We start from the raw sequence: 13,468 nt of genomic DNA, 5'->3' as shown, positions 1-13,468 counted from the left end.
CAGAATGATGGCAAGAAAAAAGTATGGAGAAGGCGTGGAACAGCTCATTATCCAAAGCATACCACATCATCTGTAAAACACGGTGGAGGCAGTGTGATGGCTTGGGCATGCATGGCTGGCAGTGGCACTGGGACACTAGTGTCTATTGATGATGTGACACAGGACAGAAGCAGCCGAATGAATTCTGAGGTGTTCAGAGACATACTGTCTGCTCAAATCCAGTTAAATGCAGTCAAATTGATTGGGTGGCGTTTCATGATACAGATGGACAATGACCCAAAACATACAGCCAAAGCAACCCAAGAGTTTATTAAAGCAAAGAAGTGGAAAATTCTTGAATGGCCAAGTCAGTCACCTGATCTTAACCCAATTGAGCATGCATTTCACTTGTTGAAGACTAAATTTCAGACAGAAAGGCCCACAAACAAACAGCAACTGAAAGCCGCTGCAGTAAAGGCCTGGCAGAGCATTAAAAAGGAGGAAACCCAGCATCTGGTGATGTCCATGAGTTCAAGACTTCAGGCTGTCATTGCCAGCAAAGGGTTTTCAACCAAGTATTAGAAATTAACATTTTATTTCCAGTTATTTAATTTGTCCAATTACTTCTGAGCCCCTGAAATGAAGGGATTGTGTTAAAAAAAATGCTTTAGTTGCCTCACCTTTTTATGCAATCGTTTTGTTCACCCCACTGAATTAAAGCAGAAAGTCTGCACTTCAACTGCATCTGAGTTGTTTCATTTAAAATTCATTGTGGTAATGTACAGAACCAAAATTAGAAAAAAGTTGTCTCTGTCTAAATATTTATGGACCTAACTGTATATCCAGTTGGCAACACAATAGGTGTTACATTATACTGTTATTAATTAAAATTAATTTTCTCAATAACATCAAAGGAAATAATGGTTAATGATGAGTATTGTGATATATCATGCACCCATAAAATGAATCTGAAACAGACTAATGAATATATTGGAACCAGAGAGAAAATACATTTTTCACACAAAAACTATATTTAGGTGGGAATTTGAACATAAGAAATTTGAGAAATGAGGAGACCATTAAGTTCATCAAGCTCATTTGTTTAGCTATTACCTAAGTTCCCCCAATATCTTATCCAGACAATTCTTAAAGGTTGTCAAGGTTTCTGCTTCAACTACATGGCTTGGAGATTTGATCCAGATTTCAACAACTCTTTGCATAAAGAAGTGCTTTCTGGCTTCAGTCTTAAATGCCCTTCCCTAAACTCCCCTGAAGCCAGGATGTTGAAGCCATAAGGCAGCTCTTATTATTGTACTATATCTATGAAATATATGATATTGTAAATGTACCCTTTGCTTAAAAAATATCTTTTCAGGTAATATGTACATCTGAATAACAATAAATCACAATAATGATATTACAAATAAGACTAAATTAATATTCAGCTTTCTCATTTGAAACGCTTTTTGCCTGTTTTGTGTACAAAACAGTGGAAAGAGAATCTTAGGCATTTCATCTTATACATTTGTTGTACTTTTAATGTTATGTTTGTCTGCTTAAAGTTAACCTGGGTAAGAGCCAGAATGACCTAAAAAAAGCCTGGTGACTAAGAGGCTGGGTTAAGGAGATGCATATATATATATATTTTTTTTTTTTAATAAATTAGGGTTTAGGGCTACTGGCACTAAAGACAAATTTTAATCTACATATTCTACATCGTAATCATTGATCCTGAAATCACAAAGCTGCATGTAATTCTAGTTTGATTTCTTTCGTCACCTTTTTACTTCTTGGTACTTCTTGCACATATATAGGCAAGATATACTTTTGTCCTTTACCAACTACAGACTATGAATGTTTAAGTGACAACATGGCCACACTCAATCTAAACTCAATGCATCACTGTACATGAAAGCTTTGGTGATATTTAAGTGTTTATGCTCAAACTCTTAACGATTAACACGTTACGAGTGTCGTGGATAATGCACTGCTCTAGCACAACTCCAAAATTTGACAACTACTGCCATAATCACATATTGTATATTAGAAGGCTATTCTTTATTATTTTACTTTTCTGTACAGTATACCAAAGAATGTTTACAATGATCCAAAGCTATCTGATAAATGAGAAGTACCCTTTAATATCCCGATTTGCTTGATGAAAAATAAATGAGCAATACTTACCAAAATGGGATCCACTGCTACCCCCTTGGCTTCAAGATTTTTGCGGACTGTCGTCACCTCATCATTGGCTAGATAAGCTGCATGACCATCATTTACTTTCAGCAACTTCTCCAACTCATTTTTGGTTTCATTTCGAATATGCTGAAAGGAAAAAAAATAAATAAACGTTATATGTCTGAAAATGAACACACTGAATTTTCTATATGACAAAATATCATCATTGAGCAGTAAATCACAAAAAGATTACTAAACCGAAACTACAATACATGCCCATACATTCCACACACTATATCTATAGCTTTCTGCAAAGTGAAAACATACTCAGGTTCCTTATAGTACTATCTTGAATTATGTGCAGTACACATTTACAAAGCCTTCTGATCAGTTACTCGCACTTTCCCTATTAGTGAATGTTTGTGGTCTCCACTCACATAACATTTAATAAATAAATAAATAAATGGGTCATATAGATATGTGGAATCATTCTATTATTTGCAGTCTACGCTGAGTTGGTGAAAATATACCATATAGCACTGCCTTGTGCCCTTACACTCTAAACAACCATCAACAAACATAGCTCAAGCTTCCACACACGGCAAACTATTCACCTCTATTTTTGTTGAACTAATAAAACATTTCAAAGGGCAGTACTCAGAATCACTGCCCTCTCAACCCTAATGGTGAGCCTCTGGTGATTCTTAGCCAATGATGTAGTGCTGATGTTTGTGATCTTTAAGCATTACCACAAAATTTATCAAATTCTGCTTGCCTCATGCAAGTTTAGAGAGTAAAGGACAAAGGATGAATTAACTTTTACACCAGAAAAATCAGAACACCTAAGGCCTACTATCTGCAAGAAAAAACAAAGTATGCTATTTTTTACTGTGAGGAAAGCAAAATTTGTACTACGGCTCTCTGATTGAATGTCACTTTTCAAATATAACTTGAATACATTTATAAAAAAAAAAAAAAAAGGCAAAAATTGCATTTGAACATAAATGTAAGGCTGTTTATTTTATTCACATTAATTTCACATGGTATCACTGCAGTTCCTCTCTATAATTTATAGATATGTGTTTGAACATTAATTTCTGGATATTCCCTAATTGTATTTTATCATATTTATAGCAAAGAGCCATAGGAAAACAATTTTAGATTGCCAAAACAATTTTAGATTGCCAAAACCAGCCGCAATAATAAATCATTTGTTATTACCAGTATTATTTCAGATTCTCATATATTTTCTGACTCCTTGAGTGACCTTTAAGTTTTTTTTTTCTTGATGTGCGATGTCCTATGCGTTCAGCCTGCACCACCTTCACTTATACCAATGCTTCTCAACCTTTATGGGTCCCGTGACCCAGTTTTGCCTTTTCAGGTTCAATGATGACACACTAGCAGCAATTGCAAAAAGCAACTGGGGAGGACACTAGGTGGTCTTCTTGGTGAAACAAGCTTACTGATTTGACACACAGCCAATCTGAGATACGGCCAAATGGCTAGTCCCAAATGTAACTGTAAATACCTTGTCTGTTCTTGCAGCTTACAATGGGGCTGAAATTTAAATTTAAAGCCACAAAACTTACCAGATATAACCACTATGAAGCAGCAATGGTTTCAGTTTAAGAAAATATACTTTCAGCCTTTATGAGGCATCCTTGTGATTAAAAAAGTAAATGATTTTATCATAGATTCTTGGAATTATTTTTCTTAATGAAAGAATACATTTCCTGTTCACTTGTCTGCACATAGCCAGCACCATAGGTGGAATAATGACAACCCTAACAAGTCCCCAATGCCAAGCTATATTCTGCTTAAAATCCTACATTTACTTCTATAATTCTATTTTTTTTAACAGTTATGTTCTGCCATGACTTGTACTAACAGAAAGATGTACGCTCATATCATATGATTATTTTTTCCTAAAATTTGCTTAGGTTTTAGCCACTACATTCGGTGTTGTTTCACGTAGCCTACAGAGCATGATTAACGATGAGTGACAGCATTGTGAAAATAGCTGACATGAGTTTCATTGCACTTTGTACCAATAGTAAAAAATTAAAACTGAACCGATTACACTTAACTATATTTTTAACAAAAGCCTTAGAGCTTTGAAAGAGTCAAGCCACCGGCATGCCACAGTTTCTATGGAGTGTTCAGCACATGCATGATAAAAGAAATGAAAAGGGCAGAGTGTGCATTAGAGTAGACTGAAACATTACACACCAATCATTTACGTATTTAATGCACAGTGAGTCGCGCTTGCTGAGGGATATGGTAATAAAAGAACAATGTGTTTTGAGTGATATAGTAATAAAAGAATAATGTGTTTTGATTGAATAAACTCACTGGCACTCACAGCACTCAATACATAAATATACATGGAGAAACCTTAGAATTTATGTGGACCCTGAATCTGTGAGGCAGGAATGACATCTCTGCATTGTCTGGAGAAGAAGGCATAAAAGACTGGCAGGGTTTAAGCCCACAGAAACACATCACTTAAGCATATCCCAGCTGCTAGAGTCCATCAGTCCTGACATATAGCTGACAGTGAGGAACTGGGGTTAAAGAGGCGCATATAGGTTGCTTCTGTACCCAGTGAGTGGAGTTGGGTAGAGCTGGGTTGCATGCATCACCAGGCAAAAGGACACAGCTGCTGGAAGCAAGTGTTGCCAATGAACTGCTGGGTGGCATGGTGGAAGCGACTGCTGAAGAAACCAGACAACCCTTTTTTTAAGGCCACCACCTCAGCCACTGGCATGAAGTGGCTACTTCCATGCCTCCATCTCTCGTACCCCTGGGTCATTATATTATTCTTTTTCATTGAAGCACATACATGCATTACCAATCCAGGGGCAGAAGGTAAAATCTTTGCAAAATAATTAAATATGCTTCCATATAGTTAACAAATAAGAGAGATCAAAAGTCTGACTTTTATTAGCTATTATTGTCTAGTTGTCTAAAGACAGAAATTTACATCTAGACGTAAACACTCTGTTGATAACAGCATTTAGGGATCAATTTCTGATGTGAATTGGCACCCATGGTCCCAAAAGAAGCCATGGATGAAAACAAGTGGTGCAGTAAAGTGACAGCTGGTGTCCTTTTAAAATGGCTGAATGTCTCAACAACATGTTGCTTTGTGCTTTTATCCTTCTTAAAATAACATGGGCATGCCATTTGTAATCTCAAGTTTTAAGGCTTTTCTTAATAATGGGACTCAAATAACTTTTATAACAATTTATTTAAGAAAGAGTGGGTTAGTTATTTATAAAAAATAATTTGCTTTAGAATGCATTTCATATGGCAGATTAGTATATACCATGATTGAGAAGAAATAATTTAAACTTCAGAAGTTTAAATAGTTAATTTAGTAGTTTCTTGATAATCAGTGAAATTCATTTTATAGATTTTTTTTTTTTGGAAGCTGACATAAACAATGCACAAAGCATCATGGGGCGATGGAAAAATAATGTTTGCCTACAATGGCCACAAGGCAGTTTTTTTTTTTAGATTTCTATGAAAATATTCAGTGAACAAGGTAATCATTAAATACAGCATATTCACTGTGAAAAACACTTTGGTGAATTTCGCTTATTAACACTTGTAGGAAGCACGTCTTCTGACCTCTAGGCGCAAAAAGCAGCATTGCTGGGAAAAAGAAAATTTGATTCTTGGTTAGGTTTAACATGCTTATGCAATCACAAATGATCTTTTCTGGGTTTCTTACATACATTACATGTGCAAAGAGGCACAGTGAAATGTGTATGCCTCAGATTTCCCTTTGATTGCTTCATTTCGTATTTGCACAGAAACCTGCTAATGTGAATATGCTCGTTTTCACATTCATGTCAAGGCTGCAGTTTTCACCTGATCCTTTTAAGCAACTGTTTAAAGATCAAAAGCACTTCTTGCATTACAAACTATTGTCAGTACAAAGTAAAAATACTGATAATATAAAACCAGCACAAACACTACAAAAGCACATTAATTACACAGAAATTTTGACATCCATTTGAATACAAATACATGCTTAACTGAAACATATTAAGATCTAAAATCTGACAGCCTTCGCTTGTACCATACAATGTGGGATCCAAGACTCGAACAAAATTATAATACTGCCAAGATAATCAGAAAAATGCACTGTGTATCAAAAGTTTTAGAACAAATTTTTCTAGTTATACAAAATAAAGCAGTTGAAGTCCAGGTAGTCTGAAATTATACAAAGATAAGTGGTAAACTGCCAGAGGTTTAAAAATAAACACACTTTTGACCAGTAAAATATGTATTGATGTTTTTACTGTATGTTAAAAATGAAATTTGATGGCACCTGCTAGGAGGATTACTACATTTAAATGAAGAAAAGCAATTTCTAAGACTGTACAAGTGTTGAAAATTGTTTAAATCATTCTGCATTATATTCATATTTCACCTTAAATGTACTGTAAAATTTAAATCACAAAGGTTTTCCTTTGTGCCAAACTGTGCTGTGTTGTTCCACAACATATGAAATATACAAATAATGAGAAACATTTGTTACAATTTTCACTAAAATAGTATTGCTGCTGGCAGGGTATGCAAAGAATCATACAGGATTGGGACTGGCAAAGTACTCATTCATACCGGGTGCATTTTAATAACAGACATCCAACAGCCTAATACTTAGAAACTATTCTTTAATGGTTGAGTAAAGCTGCTATAGATTGCCTGTTGACTGGAGAAGTAGTATTACTCAACAGATTTGTACATCTGATCAATGACTGTGGTTCTATTATGAATTTTGATATCTCCTTCAATGAAACTAGTAACAGCAGAGCATTAATTTCATTAACAAAAATTAAAATGTGTTTATGAAAAAACAGATTTCCAGAGAACACAAAGGACAAGCACCCAAAGCAGCACTTATAAGTAAATTATTTCCATTTATTTTTGCTATGTTACCATTACATGGGAAATAATGTCAAACCTTGATCCAAAGGTCTAGACATAATATGCATATGAACGGCATATGTTTACAGCCATTGGAAAAAATGTCTAGTTATCTACAGTGCTGTACTTTATATTATGATTGGTATTTTGGACATGTAATGGAAGTGTCCTTTGAAGCTTCTGTAATGCATGGTAGCAGTTTTTTTTCCCCAGACTAAATTGTGTTTAAATTCTCTGGAAATAAAATTTAAAATATATGACTAAGCAACTTTCTAGGACATAAGAACACAGGAAGTTTCACTAATGAGAAGAAACTATTTAGCACCTCAAGGTTGTTTGTTTATCAAACACCCAGATACATTTTGGCCATTCACACACTTACATACACTTGCAGTTTATTTAAAAAATAAACCCCAGGAAAGTATTTCATTAAAGAAAACCTGTTCTGGTGTTCGGTTCACCCAATTCAGCCACCTCTGTTTCCAGTCTGGACCTATCATGTCATTGATAATGGATTCAGCTGAAAGAAGAAAGAAGGAGTGTAAAAGGTGTTCACTTTATGTAAAATCAAAACTTCTGGTTCATACAAGAAACTGCAAAACAACAAAAAGCAATTTCTCATAAAAAGTACTCTCTAGACACTCACTGTCCTTAAGGCGATTTTGTAGTGTCTCTTCCATAAACTGAATTGCTGCATCCCACTGTGCTTTGTCTGAGATGGACCTGTCTTCCAAAGCATTGTGTTGAATAACACGCTGTAAGATATGAAAGTAATGGTTACATACACTGTACGGTGAATTCTGCATTATGCAGAAAATAACTTCCATTATGAAATAAAGCAAGTATTATTCAGGGATTTTTATAATTATTATTTATTAATAGATCAATATAGGCGCTTAATTATGGCATCCCAACAACAAATTTTCAAAAAGATTGTACTTGCATATCCTTGAATAAGAGAACAGCCACTGGACATTTCATAAACGGTTTTATGTCAGCAACTGCACTATAGCCATGCTGAAAAAAAATTACCAGACTGTCCTCTGCTCTTTCATTCCATTTATGCCGTTTAATGCTTTCATCTTTCACTGCCTCCTTCAGTTTGTCAAAAATGTCATCCTGGTCTTTGCCTCTCCGCTCTGACATGAAGCGAGTAAATTCTTCCTGTAAGGTCTCCCAGGCTACCTGAGACAATAAATATATATATATATATTAAAAAAAATAAACTTGAGGGAAAAAAACAGAATAAAACTGAGGTGATACTCATTTCACCAATAAAAGTTAAAAATACAATACTTTTGACTTTAACAATTATCTGTTCAAAAGACAATTCTGCCTGCTTACCTGGGGTCAGACTGTATAGTGTCATTTAATTATCATTACCTCAAGTGCTTTGTGGGGCAGCTGCTTATCTGTCCACTGCTTCAGCCTGATATCCACAGTGGTATTAAAAGTCCCAGAGTCTACTGTTTGAGCAGCTGGTAAGTAGATATTCTCTATCACATGTGTGGACACCCTCTCCCACAGCTTCTTCTGAAGAATGTCTTCCCTGAAAGGAAAAAAAGAAGCCTTAATTAGCAAAAAGAATTCCATGCATTAACCAATCTGAGACACAATACAACATGCACATCTGAAACAGAGGAAAACATTGTGGAGCTGCTTAGCAATGGTATTAAATTCTGATTTTATTATACAACATTGAATTATGTTGGATTTGATTAGATCTCTACAAAGTTATTCAAATTAATTACAACTGTAATTGACAAAACAATTGATCACATAAGTAATCACCTTATTCAAGTTAGTATTTAAAATATGCACCTTTGGCAGCCTTCCAGAATTTGTTCCAGCCTTGTGCCCTATGCTGACTGAGATGGGCTCCAGCATGCCCCATTCAGGGCAAAGCAGGTTAGAGAATGACTCACTGGCCTTTGGCAACCATTACTATTAAAGCATTGTGTTGGTGTTGACAGGTCTTTATCAACTTAGCTATTCTTGACACTGCAGTTTTCACCCATTCTTCATTATAAAACTGCTCAAGCTTTGTTAGGTTACACAGGGAAATTCATCCACTGAGTGAGGTCTGTCCCCAAATTTATCATGCACCACAGACTTACTCATAGGAATTGCACTAAAAGTCTGACTAGTATAAGAATTTTCTTCCATATTCACGTGTCACTGCTCTCTCTGAGACCCTCCCTTATTTTCTGCAAGGCCTCATTTATCCAATTCCTTGGGAGTCTCTGCCTGCCTTGAACCTTCCTAGGCTCATAAAGAGTAACATGAATGTTTCAGGGGTTTGTGAGATGCAGAACTCAGAGTGTGACATTTTGTTTTTAATCACCCATCCAGGCCCACTTTTTGCTCCTTCCATTCTGATGCACAGGGAGGAACAGAAAGCCAGATGTGACAATTGTTCTCTTCCCCCAGCAATAATATTGTTGGCTACATGCCCAAGACTATATTGATCTAAGCTCACATAAAATAACATAAGTCTTTGGGAAGAATCTGGGCTTTACATTTTTTGGGGTGGAGCGATGTATTTAAAAATGTCCTTTACACAAATGCATTATACTATACAAAAAAGAAGCCTGGAAAAAACATTTTCTTTGTGTCTTTAAAAGTCTATAATTTATAACAATGCAAAACAACTGTCACTTAAATGAAACACAGAAAGCATAATTATTTTGATATGCCACTCAACCAGATATAGCTCAAGTATTACTATCAAGTATGGGAAAAGTATTACTATCAAGTACTGTTATCAAGAACATACAGCCTAAAATAAAGGAGAAGGAGGAGAAAAAAAACTAAAAAAAGGATATAAATTGAATTGATATCAGGTCTTTCTATGAAAGTGTGATCATTGAGATTATTAAAGGATAAATTATGTATTCTTTAAGTCTAAGTTACCTATTCATTATCATAGTATATATTATAATATGTCACATGAAATTGTGCTATAAAGGGAAGTAGCTCTGACTCCTCAATTTATGGTACTGCTAAAAATCTCTGTTCCGTCCCCAGTACATCACCTCTGAAACCACAAAAGACTATTAGGGAAACTGAGGGGTTCCCATAAATAGGGCTCTTGCTAAATTAAAGGTTTAGCAGCAAAAAAATGGGTAAGTCATTTAAAACTTTTATTCCATAAAATAAACATATTCACTAATGTCCAAGCTCATCCATTTAGGCATAAGTGAGCATTGCCCTTTTTTCCAGGCACAAAACATTCTTTGGTGAAACACCATTTATAAGATACACACACACACAAACTGGATTTTTTATAGTACATTCTTGGTATAGTTCAGACTTGGTATGAAAGAAAATACACTACGCTAAAAAGTGTTTCTTTAGTAATTTTTCCTGCTAGTTGAATACAACTTGTGTAACAGGAACAAAAAACATCTGTGTTCCCTTATTATTCTATTAATATCTCATTTCAGAATTTAACCTTCTGGCATTCTCAATCTTACCTGAATTACTATATGGCAAAGGCAAAGCCCCTGGTTAGTTCTGCCAAGAGACTGTCAACATGTTCTTCACTAATAAGGCAACATAGTTAATATTTTTTTAAATTAGAATAAGCAAGAAAGTAAATGCATTTCCAATGCGTATTTAGCACAAAATGAATACAAAAGTGAATACAGGGAAATCGTAGCAAACCAGGCTCACAATGCAAATGGCAGACAGAATTTATAGCTGTCATCATACACACTGACTTGCCGAAATAACTCAAGACATTAGTGAATGAGTTCCTAGCACATGAGATGTAGAGAGCTAGAAGACACTCAATTTCGTAAAAATAAAATAGAAGGCAGGATTTGCAGAATTTTAGTCTTCTGTCTGGTAAAATTAATCCACTCCATACTGCAAAATCCAAGATACAAGTCACAACATACTTAGCTTCACTTCATATAAATCAATCTTTCATCATAATGGGCGAAAGAGAAGCATTCAAAAGTAAAACCATTACCTAACTGTCAATTTAAATATTTATCTGTAAAAAATGCTTTGGGATGTTCTGTTTCTCTAGAATTGCTTATAATAATTATATTCATCTTGAACGATCAATTAAATAACTGTTTGTAAACTTGCATATTCTATTTCTCTGTGTGCTCAGATTGTGTGGTCATTAAGGAAAGAGACTTATTATTTACTCAAATTTTCTGACCCCCTGATCAACAAGAAAACTCCAAAGCCATACCTTTTTCAACACAATGCTTAAAAACACTTTGTTCTGAATTCACAGCATTTGTTCTTTTAAAGTAAAAGACACAGTTAACTTAAAAAAAAGAAAAAAAAAAAAACTTTTAAAAGTAAAAGGTCTAGTGTTACATCATGTAAGTGGAAAGAGAAATTCAGAGGAAGCCCCAGCATTGCAATGTCACAGTACACAAACAGTGAAGAATTGTGTCTTTGCCAAGGTGCCAAGAGTCATTTATCACAGATGGTTGCACATATTTCATTTCTTTAAGTCACCTTGTTCTAATTCTTCATATCAATACACAGCTTTCCAACATAGTCCACAAAACAACCACCCAGAGAGAACACACACAATAGCCAGGATTAGGCAATTTATCAAGCCATTGATCCAAACTCACTGATGAATACTTTTCTTACCCACTAAAGAAGTGAATTGTTTTAAAAATAATTTACATTTTTAAGGTGTACACATACAGTGAATTTTTACATGTAAGGCACACTGTATGAATGTCACAGGGCACCTGCTCAACATGCTTGGTATATTTAGGAAGGGAACATTAAAAATTATCCAAAAGAAAACAGAAGTGACAGATTTTTCAATCACAAATTTAATCAAAAACCTGTGAACATCCCATAGGAATTTTTGAGGAGAAACAAATTACTTAATTGGAAATATAGCCTATGTATTTACTCTCTGACAGAGACGGGAGTAGATTCATACCTGGTAGCATGGATCGTGGACTATTTTAAAGACAGACCTCAGTATGTGTGTCTCGGGAACTGCAGGTCTGACATTGTGGTCAGCAACACAGGAGAGCCGCGGGGGACTGTACTTTCTTTTTTTATAGTTTAAACCCTAAATATGCCCCCAAAACACTAATTTCATTTCAACCTCAGCTTAATACATTACCTTAAAAAAAAGAATGTAAAGGTAAACCTGTATACTGTACAGTACTGTACTGATATGTCACCCGCAGTGCTAGAAGGTAAAATACTGATGTTACCGCTTTATGTACTGCAATTCATGCAAGCATGTTTTTATTGCCAGAAGCCTTAGAAGGTGCAGGGCGTTACGACAGCATCTTGGGGCTTTAACCCATAAACTGCCACATACTTGGGGGTTGATGCATCCCTGGACGCCAAATACTTTTTTTTCTGCACGTTTAAAGTAAATGTCACAATTCACAAAGAAAATGTGAAATTTTAATGGAACACTTTTTTTCATGCAAAGAGCATCACAATTACTGCAACACTGATCATTTTACACACTGCCAATAAACTGTACAAACTATTTAAAAAACTACTGGAACAATATGTACAAGGTGCAACTGACACCATTGATGAAATTCAGTAAATCACCGAGCCAACTGTGCTTGAATTGGCTGCATGCAAGCACACAGAGGTAAATGCTGATGCTGGCAGACTAGTCTAGTGCAGCGGCTCAATCCCAGAGACAGTGAGGCTGCAGTGCTGGCAGTGGTCATGAGCTGGCTGCACAACGAATGTATGGCACTGACTGATCAGCTCCAGCGTGCTGGTAAATTGCACTGGGAACTGACAATAGCCGGTTGCAGCGTTCAATGAATGTACGTCGACGAATATACTCTGCTCCTACGTGCTGGCAAATGGCACTGGGAAACAACTATAGCCAGTTGCGGCGATTTAAGGATTAAGAAAAACAAAACGGAAAACACAAGAACACTCAGCTGGAGATGCGTCACAGGGCAGCAGTCAATCAGCAAGGGGAAATGAATAACGCTGTAGCGGTCCGGTGCCGCTAAGATTCACACCGTCGAGAAGACGGTGATTTATTTATTTTTATGGTGGAGATTCCAGGGACGCACCCAGCCTTGACCCGAACCTGCACATACTCACAAACACAGACAAAAACAAAGCAAACCGGTAATCAAACAACAATTAAAGAATGTAATGAAAAGAAACGAGAACAACAATGCCACCCCTGTTCTCCTTACGGCGATTATACATTAAATACAACAAAGCACCAACAAAACACACACAGAAAAGTCCATGAAAAACAGCAACGGATGAAATGTAATGATGAAAATAGATAGTCCAGAGATCCGCACGTTGAATGGGAAAGTAAAGATAGTCCTACCGGTAGTTCCTGAAATGGTGAAGATGGGTAGACTGGTTCAGGAGCACT

The 13,468-nt window shown here is 35.8% G+C and overlaps 1 protein-coding gene across 2 annotated transcripts in view; it reads right to left on the bottom strand.

Annotated features, from left to right (window-relative positions):
- The window catches only part of opa1 (OPA1 mitochondrial dynamin like GTPase), a 215,802-nt gene that overhangs the window by 77,599 nt on the left and 124,735 nt on the right, over positions 1-13,468 (bottom strand). For both annotated transcript variants that reach the window (XM_051922224.1, XM_051922225.1), the window contains 5 exons: positions 8,482-8,640; positions 8,131-8,283; positions 7,745-7,853; positions 7,539-7,618; positions 2,164-2,304 (listed from right to left, as the gene is read on the bottom strand). In XM_051922224.1, the coding sequence (XP_051778184.1) occupies positions 2,164-2,304; positions 7,539-7,618; positions 7,745-7,853; positions 8,131-8,283; positions 8,482-8,640 (642 nt within the window). The remainder of the gene's footprint in view (positions 1-2,163; positions 2,305-7,538; positions 7,619-7,744; positions 7,854-8,130; positions 8,284-8,481; positions 8,641-13,468) is intronic.

Source organism: Erpetoichthys calabaricus, chromosome 2 (assembly GCF_900747795.2).
Source record: "Erpetoichthys calabaricus chromosome 2, fErpCal1.3, whole genome shotgun sequence".
NCBI classification, from domain to species: domain Eukaryota; kingdom Metazoa; phylum Chordata; class Cladistia; order Polypteriformes; family Polypteridae; genus Erpetoichthys; species Erpetoichthys calabaricus.
This window is presented reverse-complemented; position numbering and strand designations above follow the sequence as displayed.